This window comes from Mastigoproctus giganteus, chromosome 10 (genome assembly GCF_048544385.1).
Source record: "Mastigoproctus giganteus isolate SK-2022 chromosome 10, ASM4854438v1, whole genome shotgun sequence".
Classification (NCBI taxonomy): Eukaryota; Metazoa; Arthropoda; class Arachnida; order Uropygi; family Thelyphonidae; genus Mastigoproctus; species Mastigoproctus giganteus.
The window spans coordinates 91,361,850-91,383,741 of NC_143584.1; the positions used below are offsets into that span (position 1 = coordinate 91,361,850).

The 21,892-nt window shown below is 38.3% G+C and overlaps 1 protein-coding gene across 2 annotated transcripts in view; it reads right to left on the minus strand.

Moving 5' to 3' along the window:
* parvin (beta-parvin) overlaps positions 1-21,892 on the minus strand; it is a 130,826-nt gene that overhangs the window by 81,723 nt on the left and 27,211 nt on the right. For both annotated transcript variants that reach the window (XM_090382486.1, XM_090382487.1), the window contains one exon: positions 19,691-19,780. In XM_090382486.1, coding sequence (XP_090238612.1) covers positions 19,691-19,780 — 90 coding nt within the window. The remainder of the gene's footprint in view (positions 1-19,690; positions 19,781-21,892) is intronic.

Here is a 21,892-nt window from a genome sequence, read left to right on the forward strand (position 1 = left end):
AAAATTCTAGATGGGAAATATTCAGGGAAGTAATCAAAAAAGAGGCTTTTCATACCAACAAAGAAATACTGTTCAAGGCTTAGGCCAAAATGGATGTCAGATGAACTGCTGAGACACATGGCAGAGAAGAAAAATACATGGGATGCATATAAATTATCAAATGATACAGAAGTCTATGGTAGATATAAATTTGTCTGTAATCGAGTCAAAATGGAGGTTAGGAAAGCTAAGGCAGATTATGAGAAGTCTCTGGCAAAGAAAAACAGCAAAGACTTCTATGCTTATATTATCAGTAGAAGAAAGGGGCTGAATAACAATGGGCCACTTGATGTTTATGGGTTAACGGTTAGTGTCCCTGCTGAGGTTGCAGACAAATTGAATAGGTATTTTGCATCTACATTCACACAGGAGGAATTCTTTTAGGAGGGGATGGCAGAAGTTTATCAAACTCTAATGAATAACTAAATGATTTTGCAATAACTAAAAGGAAAGTGGAGGAGAAATTGTAGAGGAAGGACATAAAAAGAAAACTGGGCAGTGGAATCTATCCAATTATATTTAAGAAAGGCAGAAAAGGGGATAAGCAAACCCTTAGCCAGCCGATCGGGCTAGCCAGGTGGGTAAAGTGCCTGCCTGGCAACCCAAAGGTCACGGGTTCGAATCCTGCCCCGGGCTTGGATCAAAGTACTGCAAAAACCCTGGGAGGTGCATTATGGCCACAGAAGCCGATGTGCCAACAACTACCACAAAAAAACCCCCTTAACCATAATTAGGAGAGCATTCTTGGATTCAGAATAGGTCCCTATGGACTGGAGATGTGTGAATATATCCCCAATTCATAAAGGGGTACCAAAAGGTGACATGAGTAATTACAGATCTGTTCGCTTAACATCTACTCCAGGGAAAATAGTGGAATCACTGGTTAAAGAAGTAATGCAGGCCCATTTGGACAGGCATGCAATTATGCTGCAATCACAGCATGGATTTGTCAAGGGGCAGTCTTGTCTGACCAATCTGATAAGTTACTGTGATATAGTGACCAAGGAACTCAAGGCAAAAAATAATTTTGACATCCTATACTTGGATTCAGGAAGGCTTTTGACACTGTTGCACATAAAGACTGCTGTGTAAAAAATAGAGCAATGTGGCATTAAGGGCAAGTTACTGCTATGGATAAAGGAATGGTTCAGTGGTGGAAAACTATGGAAGAAGCAGAATTGCTAGCTTTGTGTCTGCAATTCTGACCAGACATGATAGGAGGGATTATATGCTGAAAGTCTTGTAGATTAACTCGAGACTTGAGAGAATCTGCAAGGCTCTAGGGGGAAAATTTTTATCAGCGTGGCCTGCATTTGTAGGTAATAGTAGTAATCTGTTTTGTAGAGATGGTATTCATTTGAACAAAGGTTGTGCAAGGATTTTTGCCAGTATCATTGAGGAGAGAACAGAACAGGATTGTCATTGTGTGTTCAGATGTGCTATTTTGAGTCTCTCTGGATTTACCTTTTTTACGTGTTTTTAGGCCATCCCCCCCCCCCCAGTATCAAGTATGTCCCCTTAAAGAAGATTTTTTGGTGAGTCTAATGACACCTTCCATTTGTCTGTCAGTGAAGGGGTAGTGCAGTGCTAACTGTTTTTCCCTTCGAAAATTTTTAGCATTTTTTTGTTCTTGTTTAACATTAGAAAATGAATGCCCTATATCATAACTCCATCACTGACAGAGTATTTTTTATTGAGTTTGGCCTTAGACCCTCTGCCATAGGGGTGTCAAAGGTTTTGACACCATTCTGGAACGCTAGGGTGGCTGATGGTGACACAGGGGTACTGTTTCATACATTTTTAAGTATCAATAGCCAGCCAGAAAAAGAGTTTTGAATTTCTTTGGCAATGGCATCAAATTTTAGTTTTGGTTTCGCTTGAGACGCCATGTCTTCTTCCTCGTAGTGTTGGCCAATAGACATTTAGAGCGGGCTTTTTGGGAGGGAACGGTTATTTAGGAAGCTGACATCTTGCTTTTATATGGCTGCCTACACTGGAAGCTGCCATTTTGTGTGACACTTTGGTTTTCTATGGTAAAGTGTACCTTGTGTATCTTTGGGAAATAATATTAGACATCTATATTGCTACTATGTTACATTGCATTATGGGTATTGCTTGGTTATTTATGGTGCATATATATATATATATATATATTTATATATATATATATATATATGAACCCAAAATATTGGTTGCACCAGTGCTTTAGTTATTTTATATATCCTGGACATAATGGATGGTAAGTGTATTGCTCTATATTGATATTGATGTCTTTGTATATACACTAGTAACCAAAAAATTAGTGCACATTTATTGGAAAACTTTGTCCTACCGTAACATCTTTAATATGACACCCTTCAACATGAAACTCAGTGTGTACTATGTTGACTCAACCTTTGATCGATCTGCATGACTTATAGCGCCCCCAGGTGGGTGGTTTTCGTGATCGATCAAAACTTTTTCCCCCCCCCTGTGTGCCGAATACTTTTGTTTAGTGCCTGTACAGGTCCCTTGGGGTCCCAAGTACTTGTACACCAAGTTTCAAGATTATTGGACATTCCATTGTGGAATTATTAGAGAAATTGCATTACTGGTTTTCATCCAGGAAAATTTTGCTACTTTTAAGGAAAAATTTAAAGGGGCATAACTTTGCTTCTATGGACCTTTCTTCACGAAATTTGGTGGCTGCGTTGTTTGAGGTTAGGATATTATTTTAGGATACTAATTATACTGCCACCTGGTGGCCAAAACTGTCACACTTAACTTGCCTTTTGCGCTCAGTTTTCTTTCTTTTTGGTCATAGACTCTTACCCTATGACATGGAGGATTCTGATCTTGATTCTTCTTCCTCATCCATGCCAGCTAATATAACTCTTGCTTCTGATGAGATTGAGAAAGACTTATACAGTAATACCCCGACTTACGCTACCCCGACTTACGCGAACTCGGAGTTACGCGGTTCTTGATTTTTTCGTTTGGCAACGCTGCCGCCCACTATCTTCAAGGTCGTTTTTCATATGTTATCGATATACGGTGCGACGGCGGAGATTGAGAGCGAAAGATGAACAAAATTCAACTTTGCTGCTTTTCTGTTTTTTATATCAGTGAAGGGGAAACACATTTCACCATAATAACGTAAAAACCAACACAATTCCAGCTATCGGTATAATCGCAAATGCAATTAGATCGAGTTTACTACCAGTTTATAACAGATTTCACTAGCAGAAACGCAACTGGATTTTTATTGTTTTATGGTAGTAACCCCTAGAAATGTGAGGTGTTAATAGTGTATCTCTGCCTTTATGGTGTTGTTTATTCAGTTGCTACATGCGCGCAGCTTTGTTTATGCGTATCAAGCGTGCCTCCTCGTTTTGTAAATGTGCTTTATTCCTTAAAAATGAGTAAAATACTTAATTAAAAGGTGTGAAAAGGAAGCGTCCTGGTGAAGACACTGCAGATTCAGAGAGAAAAAGAAAAGCAATTATCGATAAACAGAGGCGGACTGGATCAAAAATTCTTACCCGGGAAAATTTATAGTGGCCTCACACTATGGTTTATGGCCAAAATCACACTGGCCCACCGGGGTTTCCCCGGTAAGGCTTATGGCCAGTCCGCCTCTGTCGATAGAGAAAAAATATGAAATTGTGAAACGCTTTGAGCGAAATGAAAGACCATGTGATATGACAGGCCTAAATGAAGCAACGGCGAAAAGCACATGACAATTGCAAACTTGACAGTTTGAAAATTGAAAAGGGCTCAATTGTAAAGGGCTTAAAAATTTTAGAAAACATAGACTCCAACGAAGAACGCGTTATAGCTACAAAGCAAGGAATAAAAATATTATTAGCTTGCTACTAAGAAATTCTGCGTGAAAAAAAGAACGCGCTGTGTCGTCAGACGAATTTGTTAGATTTTATGAAGCCATCGACATCGAAATACTTTTTAACGTAAGTCATTTGTTTTTTTAATACATATTTTGTATTAATATGTATAAAGAACTGCAATTTTATTAATATTTTTCTTCTAAACTAGTGTTTTTGTTAGTCCTTGGTTCCAATTAAGCAAAATTTATATGTATTTATATGCAAAGTTGTACCCCGACTTACGCGAATTCGACTTACGCGATTTTCGTCGGACCCACCTATCGCGTAACTTCGGGGTATTACTGTACTCAAAATCCCAACCAATTGTGGTATTGTCTGATGTCATGGAAGTTTACCCTGATTTGGCTGCTTCTCATGGACATCCTGAGGTTAGCTGCTGCGACTCCCCTACCTCTACTATGACTAATTCTATAAATACAGCTTAAAAGAAAAACTGTTAAACCTTTTTGAAAATGAATCTAATACCTCTCACTTGTGGTGTGGTGGAGGTAGTAAAAATCTTTAACATCCTGGAACAGTCTATTTTTGAACTCAGTGCTAAGAATGACAAACTCAAGTCTTCTCCTACTGTGGCTCCAGTCCAAATGACCAAATCTTATGCTAATGTGGTTTCTACTGGTCCCGCCCCTTCAACGACTAAACAAATTCAACCTCAACATGTCATTATAGTTTGTGCTGGGGAAAATTAAGAACTAAAATCTAGTGATGAGGTGAGAAAAGAAATCTCTAGTAATCTTAAATCTGAGTTGAGACAAATCAAAATTAAAGCTGTCCGCAAGGTGCGTGACAAAGGTGTCATCACTGAGACTGCTATTAAAGGTGACCTCGAGTGTCTCAAAAATTGTAAAAAATTTAACGAGTTAAAACTTCACATTGACACTCATAAAAAGGTTAAACGCCACTGTGGTGGTCTACGATGTCTCACGTGATACCACAGAAGATGAATGCTGAAATGAAAGGTTCACAGCACTGGGTCCTAGAGGTTCCTGGAACCATTAGACGTTTACTAATAAATGGTTTTAATAAAATTTATATTGGTTGGTCCATGCATGGAGTACGGGATTTCGTTGTGGCTTCCCGTTGCTTCGGTTACGGACACAGATCAAACTTCTGTAAAAGCAAAGTTAACACTTGTGGGCACTGTGGTGCTCAGAGCCACCAGTTCTCGGATTGTTCTTCCAAAGAGACCCCTTCCGTATGTCCTAACTGTAAATTGAGAAAAAGGACTTTAATCATTCCTTCAAGGATACTGCTTGCCCTGAGTACCTTCGTGTACAGGAACAAATAAAATTAGGGACTAATTATGAATAATACAACCAGCAATTTAACTTCTATTAGTGATTCTTTCAAATTTCTCCAATTGAATTGTCAGCGTTCTCTCTTCAGTCGTGAATGACATTTCTAAATTAATCCATGATCGCAAAATTTCCATTTTAGGATTACAAGAACCATATTCCTACAAAAGTGTTCTCAGGGGTCTTCCTTTCGGATGTCAGATGTCTCTGGTACTGGTAGCAATGCGGTGGCCAGAGTTTGGGCGGCCCTGGTCATTGCAGGCCCACTTATTATGGTGACTAAATTGAACGAACTCTGCTCTAATTTTCTGCTTGTGCCTGTTTGGAGGACAGTTTTGGTCGTCTTTATGCACTATCACTCTATATGAAATGTAGCCAGGATGTACAGCCGATTGAGCCTTTCCTTAACTATTTGGAATTTGTTCTGCTCAGAATCTCTAGTGAACCAATATTCATAATGACTGATGCCAACACTGCTTCACCTCTTTGGAGCAGTCCTACATCTAATTCTAAGGGTCTCCCCTCTTGGAGGACTTTATTCTTTCAAAAAATCTGGTGGTTTGAAATTTCAGAAATCATCCTCCAACTTTTGTCAGCTCCTCTGGTCAGACGTTTATTGACGTGACCATTACCAATCGAGCGTTTAAATTTAACCTATCAAACTGGTCTGTCCATCCTAGTTGGTCTTCCAGTGACCATAACCCAATTATTTTGAATTGTGTGCTCCTACTTCATCCTCTATTCATCGCGTTAATCATGACTTTCCTCGTTTCAAAACTAAAGATGCTGATTGGTCTATCTTTGACAATAATCTGAATCATCTGGTTTCGGATGATTTCATTGCTGATCTTTCTACTCTTGGTACATTGGGCTTGGTCAATAAAGTTACCGATATTATCATTGAGGCTTCTAATGCAAGCTTTGTCAAAAGATGTCGTAAGCTCAATGCTGTTCCCTGGTGGCCCCTTTCTCTTACTATCCTTCGTAGAGAACTCAAAACTGCTAGAAAAAGCTTTCAGAGAGCTAAAAGAATTAATCCTTGCTCTGACGAAATTAACAGACTTGCTACTATTTACAAATCTGCTAGGAACACATATTTCAACTCTATTCACAAGGAAAAGAGGCTTGCTTGGGACTGTTTGGTGGAAAATACTATGAGGAATGATCCATGGAGTCTACCATATAAAATAATGGCTAATAAACTTCATCCAACCTGCCCTCAGACTTCAATTGTTTTACCTAATTCTTCACAATCCATTTCTTGGGAATCCTCAATTAATTCTATCCTGATGAGATTATCCATCAAGGTTCAACGTTTCCTGAGTGTATTGAACAAACTGATCTCAGGTTTCAACACCTCACCTATCAAGGTCTTTCAGTTGAGGATCCTTTTCTTGCACATGAGATTGATGCTGCTGTTGGTACCTTCAGGGTTGGTAAGGCTTGATTTCCTTGAGGTATATATAATTAAAAGAGTTTGGTCCATCAAACCTGTGCTTATTACATCACTTATAAATTCCTGCTTGTCCAACGGTGTTTTCCTCTTAGTGGAAAACAGCCAATGTTAAAATTCTTTTGAAAGGACTTGACAAACCGTCCAATCTTGCTTCTTCCTACTGGCCCATTTCTCTCTTGTCCCTTTTTGGCAAACTCTTGGAGAAGCTTATTGTTATTCGTTTTAAGCATTACTATAACTCCAAGAATCTTTCTTCTTCTTTACAATGTGGCTTTGCCCAGGGCAAGTGTACTGCAGATGCTGTCAACTTTCTCCTTAATTCTGTCCATAATTCTCCATCTAAATATGTCCTTGGTTTCTTCATGGACTTCAAAGGGGCCTTTGACACCTTATGGTGGCAGAGTGTCCTGGCGAGGTTCAGGGAGGCTGAGGTCTCTTTCCCTATTTACAAACTTATCTCTAACTATTTCAAAGATCGAAACCTTGTGGTCTCTTCGGGCTTTTGCTCAGTTTCGAGGCCAGTTTCCAGGGGCTGTCCTCGGTTGTTGTTGTTGTTTGGTTTTTAGGAGCATTAGTAACTAAGGCCATATTGCTCCGGGAACATGCGGTGGTCATTCCCTTGACCTTTCCGCATCCTCCGTATTTGGTGGTGACGGGCTCGAACCCCGGTCTAATCAAGAAGCGTGTGCTACGCACTGCTGCTCCTTCCCACCTGGCTACGGAGGTGCCTGCTGTCCTCGGACCTGTCTGTTGGAATATGGTCCTTGACGGATGGCTCAATGCTCCTCATGGAGACATCACTAATATTGCTTACGCAGATGACCTTGCCCTGATTATTCCAGGTAACTCTCGCTCTGAATTAGAGGTAAAATGAAGATATTCTTGAAGAGCTCTATTCTTGGTCCACAATTCACAAACTTTCCATTTCTATTCCAAAGACTACGCAGGTCCTGCCTAAAGGATGTTTAAGTCATTCCAGACCTTCTGTTGTTAAACTATCCGATCAGAACACTTCCTATGTTAAGCAGTATAAATACTTGGGCATCTTTATGGATGACCGGTTATCCTTTTTACCACATGTAAAATATGTACTTAGTAAAATTAGAACTACTTCTGGCTGGTTGATCAATATTTCCCGTTCTCTGTAGGGCCTTAAATCCTCCACCCTTGGTATATATTATAAGTCCTTACTTCTTCCTATTATTTGTTACGGCTCTGGTGCCTGGGGCTCCAGAACCTTGAATACCATTATTAAGAAATATCTGATCCAAGCACAATGGATTTTCTTACTTTACACCTGCAGGACAATCTCCATGGATGCTCTTCTAGTAATCAATGGAAGAGCTTCCTGTATTTTATGAAATCATTTTCCAATTTCTCTCCTTCCATCGTAATAGGCAGTTGCCTTACTTTAGGTGATTATTCCCCTGATTTTGACTTATCCCCTAAGGAGGATAAAATTAGACTTTATAACCTTTTTGTCCAAGATTGGCAAAGGTCCTGGGCGGCTTCTCCTTTTGGTAGAGTCACCTTTTCCTTCTTCCCCTCTGATACTTATCCCCCCATACTTATGAAAAATCTACCAGCTGGTTGAAATTCAGTTTGTATGTTTCTTTTTTAATTTCTGGTCATGGTAGCCTGAATACTAAACTTTTTAAATTTGGATTGGTCCCCTCTCCTCTTTGTCCATATGGCTCTGAGGAGACGGTGGAACATTTGATCCTAAATTGTGTCCTATATATGGACATTAGACTTCATCTTGCCCTGGGATTAAATATTTACAAAGTTGAAGATTTCCCTCGTCTCATTGGTTCCAGGGATGCTTTATCATACTTTAACACTTTTGCTGATCAGCTTTTCAGGCACAGAGGAAGAATTATTAACACTTTGAACGGAATTCTAAACTACTCTGGAAATTTTCTTGATTTTAATGTTTTTGGAGCTTCTGTTCTACATTATTAAAATTTAAATCTTAAAATGCATGGTTTTACTCCTTTTGGTAATTATTTTACTTTGTACTTGATTCTTGCTCTGCTTCCTGCTTGGTTACCATAAACCGTCCTAAATTGTAATGTAACCTTCTGTGGTCTACCTCACAGATCTTGTATTTTCCCAGTGCTGTGACCTTACTTTTGTAAATAGCATGTTTCTGTGTCGTTGCAATTGTTTGTCTTTACCTCGCTATGTTTGGCTTGGAATTTAATTTTAAGACTGTATTTACTATTGCATCTTACTATTTGTTTGAGATGCACTTGTTTATACATAAATATTTGTATATATGCTTTGTTAAATTTTTTCTGAATATTCCAGGATTGATTTTGATTTGTATTGTTGACTCAATCTTGTCAGGTGATTTTGTTTTTCCTGGTCTTGAGACAGTTGAGACCATTTGATTTGTCAAATCATTTGATCAATAGCGCGAAATGTGTAAATATTTTCTAGTGCTCTCTTAGTGTGTGGGACTTTGTCTCCCAGGCTAATTGACCTAATCCTCTTTCTTACTGGCCTTCAGAGCTCATAGCTTGGACTATGGTTTGGACTCTGTGGCTTTGTAATGAAATTATAACTTTATACACCTGGGAGATATTTTTCTATGCTTTACTTAGTGCCTTACAGATTTTGTTTGGCTTCTGAGTGGAACTTTTGTATATAGTTTAATTATTTTGCAGTTGATGTATTCTCTTATTCTGAGTATACTGCCTTCTCCCTCTATTCGGTCAGCGCCTGCGGAAAATTTACCCCTCTGGTCTGTGGCCTGTGTTTGCGACTGTATTCTACTAATATTTGATGTAGAATACTCCATATACTTGCTTTGGTTGGATCCACGTTTGGATCTCTTGTTTGTGTAAATATGTTTAACTGCTCTAGTATCCAAAATGCTTGGATACGAGAGCACCTGATTTTATGATATTCTTAGTTTTGATGTTTTCGTTCTTTTCACCTTGGCTCCTCTCTTCTTCTCAGACAGTTTTCTCATTGCCCGCCTTAACAGTAAATTATTTGCCCTGGTAGCTCCCAGGTCCCCATCTGTCTGTTTGGAGTGGCCAACATGAATTGTTGTAAATAGTGTAGTTAACAATTGCTTCCTGTATATGATTGTTTCACATTAATTAAGTATAAATTCTTAATCAGCTTTCGCCTAAACCTAATTCTTGGGGTGTTTGGCCCTTGATAATTTAAATAGTTTATTTAACTTGACTAATGAAATGTTTTGTTTGTACATAACATGTAAAATAAGAGGTTATTTATTTTGCCTTCTGGCAGGTTTTGGAATGGGCTCCTTGACCTGCCAGCGGGGTTGTAATTTAATTTATGTTGTTTTCTGTAGCTTCAGCTGTTTTCTTTCTTCTGAGGGTTCCTTACCCTTCGAAGAACTTTTCTATCCACTAGTAGTTTCTTCTTCCTTTCTAGCAGTCCTCCTACTTCTTCCTTTCCCTTGATTCCATCGAGGTTCTGAGAACTTCACTTAGTGATGATATCGCTAGTTGTCCCTGGAGTGCCTCCTCGTGGCTAGGGATGGGAGTCAGGACGCAGAATATATTTGTTTCTGCTCCTGGCTGCTAAGACTCCAGGTGCTGGCAAACAACACTCAACATAACATTTGCTTAACACACACACACACACACACACACACACACACACACACACACACACACACACACACACACACACACACACACACACACACACACACACACACCGGCTTTAAAACCTACAGATGATACCGCGGTAATAGGGGAAACCCTAGAGGCCGCACAAAAACAATATACTTTGAAGTATCATTGAGGATACTCTAAGGATTCAGGGAAATTGTTAGTTATGGAGAGAAGGGAATTTTAGATATGCATTTATCTGATGATATGGATCAAAGTAATGCTTGCACGCAACTCACAAATTCTTGTTTGTTCGCACAACAGCCGATGTTGATAAGATGTTCTGAGAGTAGCAATGTTTCAAATGAGAGGGAAGTTATAGCTTGGGATACAAACCTAAGTAACTTCAAGAGATGTGCCAGAGTAGTAAACTGCAGAAGATCAGTTAGTCCCAACTGAGTATATGGTAATGTCAAGAGTGTTGTCAATAAAATGGCTGAATTTGAACTCCTAGTTAGGACAACTAATGCTGATATAATAAGGTTAACAGAAATGTGGTGCCATCCTGAAATTGGTGATGACGAGTTCCACTATGGTAAGTATAATGTATTTAGGGAAGATAGAATGGGTGGAGGAGTCATACTTCTTATTAAAAGCAGCCTCGGCATGAAAAGAGCTTTTGCTGAGTCTGAAGTGATGTCTGCCAGCATAGAACCTGTGTGGTGAGAGTTAGTCGGAGACAAAGAAACAACGAGGGTGGGAGCTTTTTTTTTTTGTTAGTTGTTGGCGCATCGGCTTCTGTGGCCATAATGCACCTCCCAAAGTTTTTGCATTTTCTACTCTGATCCAAGCCCGAGGCAGGATTCAAAACCAAACCACAACCTTTGGGTTGCCAGGCAGGCACTTTACCCACCCAGCTAGCCCAGTCGGCAAGGGTGGGAGTAATCAACAGACCAGAATATTGTGAAGAATAAGCCAAGAGTTGTTATATGCAGTTGGAATGGGAAAGCAAATGTGAATGTCTTATTATGGGTGACTTTAATCTGCCCCAGACTGATTGGAATAAGAGAGAGGGTGCTCTGGTCACAGAAGAGAACAGTCAGTGGATTTTTGGCTGCTGTAAAGGGATAAGTATTTAGATAGTTTTACCATATTCTTCATTAATTAACATACTACATTGAGTTTTACAAAGATATTAAATGTTTAGTAGGGCCTTCGTTTGCTTCTTATTTTGAATTTAACTAGTGATTTTTGGAATTTATGACTCCAGGTGTTGGCACCAATATATTTGAACTATCCACCGTATTGTAATTGATAAGTGATTTTTGGAATTTATGACTCCAGGTGTTGGCGCCAAAATATTTGAACTATCTGCCATATTGTAATTGATAAGAAATACAGGCTGACCTCAATTAACGCAATTAATTCGTCCAGCGAGCGCATCGTGCAAAACAGAAATGCATTAATTAAATATAATAATAGTAAAAATTATAAATGGTCGACCTTCAGGAATGTCCATAAAAAAATTTTAAAAATAGCTTTTAAATAACTTTTTAACTGTATACCATGTAAAAGATAATGAAAATAATTATGGAATTAAATGTTTATTTGCATAAAACAGGAGTTCCCAAACTGTGTGCCATGGAATATTTTAAATTTTCGAGGGAAACAGCGATACTCGACATCTGTCGGACACCACGCAAACTACTAGCTCAAGGTAGTTCATAGTTTCAACATTTCTTATCAAGTTGTTTGGACCTAACTACTTAATAAATGGAACTGTTAGGTATTTCTTTTGGTTTAGGTGCACCGTGAAAAAATTACTGAGACACTAAGGGCGCCATGAACCGAGAAAGTTTGGGAACCTCTGACATAAAATACACAATGAAGAAACAATTTATTAGGGAAATATTTGAACAGAGTCATTTGAACAGTGTTGACTTTCTCTTTTCATCAATCAATTTCTGATAGCCAACAACAATCTTTTCTGGGCCCTGGTGAAATAAATATCGCAGAGAACGTTTTGAGGTTCTCTCTGATACGAAAGATTTCATCTAGTTCTTTTACCTTTATCTCCTTCACGGTAACATTTTCATCTGTTTCGTTTAAAAATTAGAATTTTTAATTGCAAGTCTGCATTGACTTTATTAGCGGGAGACAGACATGTCTTCTTCCAATTGTTGATGCAACACACTGAAGCGGGCAGCAGGCAAACGTTTGTTTACTGCCTGTCTGACGAGGGGTAAGCTTAACGTGTGATTCAAATCTTTTTCAACTATCACATACAAAAAAAAAAAAAAAAAGATCGCATTAACTGGAAATTTGCATTGTATAAAGTGAAAAGTGGTATAATTTTTTCAAATAGTGGTAACTGAAAAACGAGTTAATTGAAATCATGTTATGCGAGGCCTGGCTGTAGTGCAACATATATATCTCGAACTGATAGCGTAAGGTATAACGTAAAACTAGATAATGTAATATGAGTGATATTACTAGGAATCTGTTAGCTTAGTATAGTATTATCAATTAATCAAAAATATTTATTAATCTTATTAAATTCCATTGTTAATTAAACTGTATTTAAATGGAAATCATGACCCAGACTAGAGCTGCGAAGCAAAGATTACAGACTAGCGAGAGTGCTGTGACTCAGGGGAGAAACGAAGGGGGCAAAACACATCACAGCCTCAAAAAATCTGTGAGATGTGAAATATTCGCTGAACTTTCTAAAACAGGGCATGATCTAGCCAAGGAGGATGTCTTTGTGTGTGCTATATGCCTAGAGTGTCAAGAAATTAGGCGCCAACTCAGCATTCTGACGGGCGTCCGTGAGAGCTTGTAGAGGTGTAGTGTAAATGCTATCGAAGAAATTAATATGAGGGGCCCAACAAGCTCTCAGCTGCCCAGTTCAACGAAAGAGCTGACTCCAGTGCATCAGGCAATAGAAAGGCAATCTCCAAGGCAGAATGTGCTGGTCATAAAGGAACTAGTTATTGTTGGTAACTCTATTGTCAGGGAGACAGGAAATATACTATGCAAGAAGGATAGGTGGAACATGACCAGGTTATGTCTGCCAGAGGCAAAAGTTGATGATGATGTACAGCAGATATCATCTTTTAAGGGCACAAAAGGTGATTCTGTTGTACACGTCAGCACTAATGACCTTAAGAGTAAGAGATCTGCAGATTTAATTAACAAGTACAGGACAATGTTGAAAAAAAGTTGCAAGCTAGGGTTGAATTTGAAAGTGTCTGCAATTCTGCCCAGACATAATAGGAGGGAGTATATGATGAGAGTCTAGTCGATCAATTCGGCCCTGGAGAGATTGTGCAATGCTCAAGGGGGTAGAATTTTTTTCAGACTGGTCTCTGCTTGTTGACAGGAGAGAATGCTTCTACAGGGAAAGGATACACTTAAATAGAAGGATCTGATTATCAGCAGTGATTATTCATGCATTAAGAATTTGCAGATAATGGAACCACTGGGTGACAATGATCACAATGTACTGATATGGGAATTACTTAAAGATGTAACTACCATTAAGGCTAAAGACAAGGGCTTTGCTTTCGTAAAGGTGACTATAGGGGTTTCTTTGTTTGTTTGTTTGGTTTTTAGGAGCATTAGCAACTAAGGCCATATTGCTCCAGGATATGCGGTGGTCATTCCCTGACCTTTCCACATTCTCCGTATTTGGTGGTGACGGGCTCGAACCCCGGTCTAATCAAGAAGCGTGTGCTACGCACTGCTGCTCCTTCCCACCTGGCTAAGGACACGCCCAGACTATAGGGGTAATATTTTGTAAATTAGTACATTTGAGATGTATGTTTATAGGAACTTTTTTTTTTTTAAACTGCAGAACATGTCCTACACTATTCTGTACAAATTTTTAACACCTTTTATAATTAAAAGTTCAGCACAGAGTTTTCAGATCTGTGAAAACATCCGTGGGTCTCAGACAGTTTTTAAATTCTGTACAGGGATCAACTGATGATGTTACCAATGTTGAATTCTTAATCTTGGAAGCTACTAGGGTTTTCATACCAACTAAGAAATACTGTTCAAGGCTCAGGCCTAAATGGATGTCAGATGAATTAATGAGGCTCATGGTAAAGAAGAAAAATGTATGGGATGCAAATAAATTATCAGGTGACACAGAAGCCTATGGCAGATATAAGCTTGTCTGTAATCAAGTCACAAAGGAGGTTAGGCAGTCGAAGGCAGATTACAAGAAATCTTTGGCAAAAGATGCAAAGAAAAACAGCAAAGAGTTCTTAACTTATGTAAACTCTAGAAGGAATGAATCAGATTGGACCACTTAACATAGGTGGGTTGACTATTGATGATAATGCTCAGGTAGCTGATAAACTGAATGAGTATTTTACATCTACATTCACACATGAGGAGTTATTCAATGAAGGGAATGCCAGAAGTTTATCAAACTCTAACAGGGAGCTAAGTGATTCTGTAATAACTAAGAGCAAAGTGGAGGAGAAATTGTTGAAGTTAAATATAAGGAAGGCACCTGGGGTAGATGGGAACTATCCAGTTATATTAAAGGAGGCAGCAAAGGAAGTAAGCAAACCCTTAGCCATAGTTATGAGAGCTTCCTTGGACTCAGGGGAGGTCCCCATGGACTGGAAGTGTGCAAATGTATCACCAATTCACAAAGGAGGTTCAAAAGGTGACACAAGTAACTATAGACCTGTTAGTTTAACTTGTGTTCTGGGGAAAATAATGGAGTCACTAGTTAAAGAAGCATTGTAGGATCACCTAGACAAGAATGCAGTAATAGTTAAGACAGAGCATGGGTTTGTTAAAAGGAGGTCTTGTCTGACCAATTTGATTGGATACTATGATGTGGTCACAAAGGAACTGAATGTCAAAAATAATCATATACTTGGATTTCAGGAAAGGTTATTATTTATTATTACTAGCCATATAGTGCACGGAAGCCTAAGGGGCTTATGCTGCACCAGCTAAAAAAAAAAGTTCCGAGTTACCCTGAGAGAGAGAGAGAGAAAGTACAAGGGAATCACTAAGAAAGAGAAGAATGTTGATATCCAGCTGTGTGCCAAGGCACCTTGGCACATCCAGGGTGTGCCAAGCCCATACTCACCAGATACTGCTGCACATGGAAGACTGCTGTACAAATTGGAGAGGTATGGCATTAAAGATAAGTTGCTACAATGGATAAAGGGATGGTTGAGTGGGAGACAACAGAGAGTGGTAATCAATGGACACTGCTCTTTGTGGACAAATGTTATTAATGGAGTTCCCCAGGGTTCAGTGCTGTGCCCATTGTTGTTTTGTGTATTCATCAATGATATTGATGAAGGTATATCGGGATTAATGACCAATTTTGCAAATGATTCAAAGGTTGGTAGAGTTGTCAATGACAGTAAAGACAGTATGCTACTTCAACTGGATCTAGATAAGTTGGGCAAATGGGCTGAGAAGTGGCAACTGAAGTTTAACATTGACAAATCAAAGTACTGCATATGGGTAGCAATAACCCAAGAGAAACATACCAACTGTGTAGTACTACACTCAGGGAAATGGAAAGTGAAAGAGATCTGGGGGTAACTGTGTAGTCAAATATGAAGTTCACTGCTCATGCAAATGGGCTGCCAAGGCAGGTCATGGAATCTTGTCAATGATACATAGCAATTTTGCTAGGAGAGACAGGGAGGTGATTATCCCATTGTACAAGGCAATGGTCAGGCCACACCCAGAGTACTGTGTACAGGTCTGGAGGCCTCATTTTAGGAAGGATGTAGAATTGCCAGAACAAGTACAAAGAAGGGCAACAAGATTGGTGAGGGGAACAAAGGGGTGCTCTTACCAAGAAAGGCTTAAGTTCTGCAAATTGCAGTGACTGGAGAGTAGGCACCTGCGAGGTGATCTGATTGAGGTGTATAATGTGGTTGAGGAAGCTGAATGCTGATGGCATTCTTCCTCTTGTTCAGATTAAGAACCTGAGGGGGTATAGATTCAAATTGAAGAAAGACAGTTGTAGAATAGATTTGTGGAAATTTGCCTTTAGCCAGCGGGTGGTTGATTGGTGAAACAGACTTCCATCTTTTGGTGTGGAAGTTGATAGCCTAAATAAATTTAAGGCTGAGCTGGACAGGCATTTGGAATGAATGAAGGGGTGAAATGGAAGGTTTTTTTTTTTTTTTTTTTTTTGGCTGATGCTGCGTAAGCTTGCTTTCTTGCATTGTATGCTTCTACTAATGCTAAGTGAGAGGGAAACTCATGATGGGAAAAAGCTTTTTTTAAATTAACTAGATGATTATTATTTGTACCAGCATCTTAGAGAATATTCTTGGCCTCATCATTAATGATGATTCAATACAGGAACCATTGTCAGGAAGTGATCATTCAACCGTCAGCTGGAAGATCTGTGCACTGGGCAAATTGCTGATGTATGGCAAATACATTTGAATTATGGAATACTTTTACAGCAAATCACAGAAGACATGAACGCATACATACCTTTAAGAAAATATTACAGGAGGAGGATGCCAAAATGGATGATTGGGGAGCTGGCTGGTCAAATAGAGCAGAAAAAGATAGCAAGGGACAGTAACAGAGTGACGAAAAATACTGAAGCCTACAACAGGTACAAGTTGATCTGTAATAGTACCACCAATAAGGTCAGGGAGGCCAAGACTGTGTATGAGGAAACATTGGCTATGAGAGCAAAGGTGGGGACAAGGAATTTTTCATGTATGTCAATACAAGGAAAAAAAAGTGAATGAGATTGGACCCTTGCACTGGTACTTTGTCTGTCTTTATTGATGAAATATCCTTTGTGCTGAGAAGAGACTGGCGAGTGAGGCTGAGCCATATGAAATTAGTGATTATAATTACAGATGATTATTTATTAGAAAAACTTCTGAGCAAATGCAAGTAAGGTTCCCGGGAGTTGATGTATACCATGTAGTTTTGAGGAAGAGCACGAGGTACTGTATCGAACCATTGAGGTTAATTATGAGCACATCTTTGGATTCAGGGGAGATTCCCTTGGATTGGAGAAGTGCCAATATATCACTACTACATAAAAGTGGTTCTAAGAGAAAAATTGGTAACTACAGACCAGTTAGCATCACTGCAGTGGTAGGAAAAGTCTTAGAGGCAGTGATTACAATCCAGGGACATTTAGATAGATATGGCATTCTGAAAGACACACAACATGACTTTGTTAAGGGTAAATCATGCTTAACTAATTTAGATGGCTATTTTGACACAGTTACTCATGAGCTGGATTTAGGGAACAATTTCGACATAGTTTATTTGGATTTTAGCGAAGAATTTGACTTTGTCCCTCATGAGAGGTTACTGTATAAGCTTAAATAGGTTAGGATTACTGGTAAGATTCTAAGATGGATTGCTGGGTGGCTACAAGGCAGAAGGTTGTGATTAATAGATATTATTTAGATTGGTGTAATGTCAGGAGTGAGGTCCCTCAAGGACTGGTTCTTGAACCACTGTTGTTTTTTATTTTCATAAATGACATCAACCAAGGGATAGAAAGTGTGAGGTCAAAATTTGCAGATGACATAAGATTGGCAGAGTCGTTAATGATCAGTGTCAAGCAGCGCTCCTTCAGGATGACTTGAACAGGCTTCAAATATGGTCAGAGAAGTGGCAGTTATGTTTTGATGTTGCTAAATGTCTTACACTTGGGGAATAGCAACCTGCAAATAAATTATACACCGGGTGGGGTTTAATTAAAAACAGCGGAGGAGGAGTTGGGAGTTGCAATCCACGCATCCAGGAAATCTATGGTGTTCTATCAATGATTTATCAAATGCTATCCTGTAGAGTTAGGGAAGTCATAATCCCACTGTATAAGGCAATTGTAAGACTACATTTAGAATACTGTGTTCAAGTATGGAGACATCTGAAAAAAGACATCAAACGTCTTGAAAGGGTACAAAGACGGACAACTCAAATGGTGAGATCGGCATGAGGATGACTGTATGAGGAGACTTTGATTATTTGGGCTACAGAACTTGGCAACCAGGCACCTCAGAGGTGACCTGATTGCCAAGGTGAGTTTTTGTGGTCTGTGGTCTCTGATCTCAAATATACAAGTGGTCCATGATTTCCACCTCAAATACAAAAGTGGTTTTTATCTGAAAGCAAGATGATGTATTTTGAAGGCTAGTGTAATTTTGTGATGAAAAACATTTTCAAGAGTCTAGCCAAGACTGACTTGCTTCAAGAATAATTAATTTTTGATTTATTCCCCTAAACAACAACAAATTTAATGCCATATTTTCATAAATTTACTACCAATTTTAAACACACACACCAACCGTTTATGACTGGTTGAATAATGAAATAAAATAAAATAAAATGATAGAAAAGACTGTAAAATAATATTTACAAAAAACTTTTAATCATTTACAAAAAACTAAACTATAACAAAAGTAAAATAAGTAAATAAGTTAAAATGCATTAAAATATAAATATAAAAGCGATAAAAAAGACGATAAAAAACACTAGAGCTTTCGGAGGTGTCTTCCTCCTTCCTCAGTAATAGTGAGACTTAAATGACACATCCTTAAATACCAGGTTCAATCATCCTTAAATACCAGAACCTGGTATTTAAGGATGTGTCATTTAAGTCTCACTATTACTGAGGAAGGAGGAAGACACCTCCGAAAGCTCTAGTGTTTTTTATCGTCTTTTTTATCGCTTTTATATTTATATTTTAATGCATTTTAACTTATTTACTTATTTTACTTTTGTTATAGTTTAGTTTTTTGTAAATGATTAAAAGTTTTTTGTAAATATTATTTTACAGTCTTTTCTATCATTTTATTTTATTTTATTTCATTATTCAACCAGTCATAAACGGTTGGTGTGTGTGTTTAAAATTGGTAGTATGAATAATCCCAACCTCAGAGGCCTTATTGCAGATATTTCATAAATTTGTTTTTTTATTAAAAAACAACTTCAGTTAAAATAAGCATTTATTTAGCTTCTCCAGTCTCCAGCGGTGTAATATTTTATACTAAAATGTTACATCACTGGAGTTTTCATTTAGTTAACTGAAGCTGAAATCTGGCTGATTTAGCTTCAGCTGAATTACCACCCTACCCATGAGTTTGAACACCCTGTTCTCCCATAATTATTTTTGGTCTGATAAGAGGATTTCAAAGTTGAATTCAGAAACATAGCCTGACCATATGACAATTTAGTAATCTAATTGTACGAGGTTGCTGGGCTGTGCATGTAAGCTGCAACTTTCAACTAACCTTCTTTAACAGGTGGAGTAAAATGTATCCCTTAATTTGACCTTTTATTAAACACACACACACAATCCCTATTTCAACACACTGGAGTTTTATTGTATTTGTTTAAATTCCTAAATATAAGTCCATTACAACAAAACATTTTAAGGTTACTTACCAAGAATATAATCTTGTGGAGGAAGATCAGGAATAGTAGGGCTTCCTGGTGAGTCAATAGCATTCTTCCCTTCCTCTGTTAATTCATTCACTGCAAGATGTTTAAAAAGATGCTCTTGTAAATGTTTTGAAGAGATAATATATCACCATGAAATACATTCCTCAATACTGCTTAGTGCATTCTATATTACTTTCTTTAATACACAAGGCAGATTTTCAGAACAAATGTAATGAACACAATGATTATACACAAATAATATTTAAACTACAGACCCCCTCTTAATCTAATAGCAGTAGCTCATCAAAGCGTATAAATAAAAATGACTTCTTTATAACTATTATGCGACCATTATTTTTGTGAACTACTATTGTGAAATTTGAAAGAGGACTTGCATGGCAGTCTGGAAACCAATGCATTTTAAAGTGTACTGATGTATTATTAATGTAAAATTCTTTCAATAGCTAATACAGAGGTTCCTATAGTGTGCGGCATGCTCCTCCCTGGGAAGCAACACTTTGTTTTTTGGAAGGGGGCTTGTTTTTGTTTTTGTGAAGCACTTTTTAATGAAATATGGACAAACCATCCCACTAATCCAGGTAAAGTATTTTTTATTTATTTCTATTATTCATATTTTTTTTCTTTGAGATTAAGTATATATTAATTTATAAAAATATGTATATTCATAGCTAAATTTTAGGTCAAATCTCTTTTCACATGTTCTGGAACTTGGGTTGTATGTGAAATTTATGAAAAATTTTAAAAAGCACCAAGTGTTGTAATGCATATAGCCAGTCATTCTTAAGCAGACAATATATATACAAGTGGTATAAAAGTAAAGGCACATGAAATCAACTGCTCAATCCTTTGGCACACTGATTGAACTCTGGGCTATTAACAGCAATGCTTTGTTTTTGTAAATTTATATCTTGATACACTTTTTTATTTGTTTTTTTCTTGTGTTGAGAAAATAATTTAAAAATAAACTTTTGATAAAATTTTGAATTTTGTTCTGATTTACTCGGAACAAAAACTTACTTTTTCTTCTGAGTTTGCTTTTAGCTGTGAATTCCAGACTTTTAATTTTTCACCATTATTTACAAATGCTCAGGGTTGTTAGCATTAGCATTAGCATTAGTAGAGGCATTTGATGCAAGAAAGCAAGCTTATGCAGCATCAGCCAAAAAAAAAAAAAAAAAACCACTTCCACTTCACCCCTCTGTTCGTTCAAAATACCTGTCCAGCTGAGCCTTAAACTTATTTAGGCTATCAACCTCCACCACAAGGGATGGAAGTCTGTTCCACCAACCAACCACCCGCTGGCTAAAGGCAAATTTCCGCACGTCTATCCTACATCTGTCTTTCCTCAATTTGAATTTATGCCCTCTCAGGTGATTATTCTGAGCTAGAGGAAGAATCCCATCAGCATTGAGCATGCTTAAACCATTCAAGGCTTTATACACCTCTATCAGATCACCTCGCTGGTGCCTAGTCTCCAGACACTGTAATTTGCAAAACTTAAGCCTTTCTTCGTAAGAGCACCCCTTTGTTCCATTCACTAATCTTGTTGCCCTTCTCTGTACTCGTTCCAGCAGCTCTACATCCTTCTTGAAATGAGGCCTCCAGACCTGTATACAGTACTCTAGGTGTGGCCTGACCATCGCCTTATACAATGGAATAATCACCTCCTTATCCCTGCTGGAAAAATTCCTGTATATCATTGACAATACTCCATGAGCTACTCTTGCAGCCCGTCTGCACTGCTCAGAGAACTTCATATCTGCCTGCACAACCACCCCCAAGTCCCTTTCATTCTCTACCACTGTCAGTGTTGTACCACAGAGTTGATACGTTGCTCTGGGGTTGCTGTTTCCCATGTGTAGTACTTTACATTTGTCAATGTTAAACTTCATTTGCCACCTCTCAGCCCATCTGCTCAACCTTTCCAGATCCTGTTGCAGCAGCATAGTGTCAGTAGTGTCCTTGACAACCCTGCCAACCTTTGTATCGTCTGCAAACTTGGACATTAATCCCGATATACCATCATCAATATCATTTATAAATACAGAAAACAATAATGGACCCAACACTGAGCCCTGAGGGACTCCACTAATAACATCAGTCCACGATGAGCAGTGTCCATTGATTACCACTCTCTGTCTTCTCCCCCTCAACCACCCCTTTATCCATAGCAGCAATTTGCCT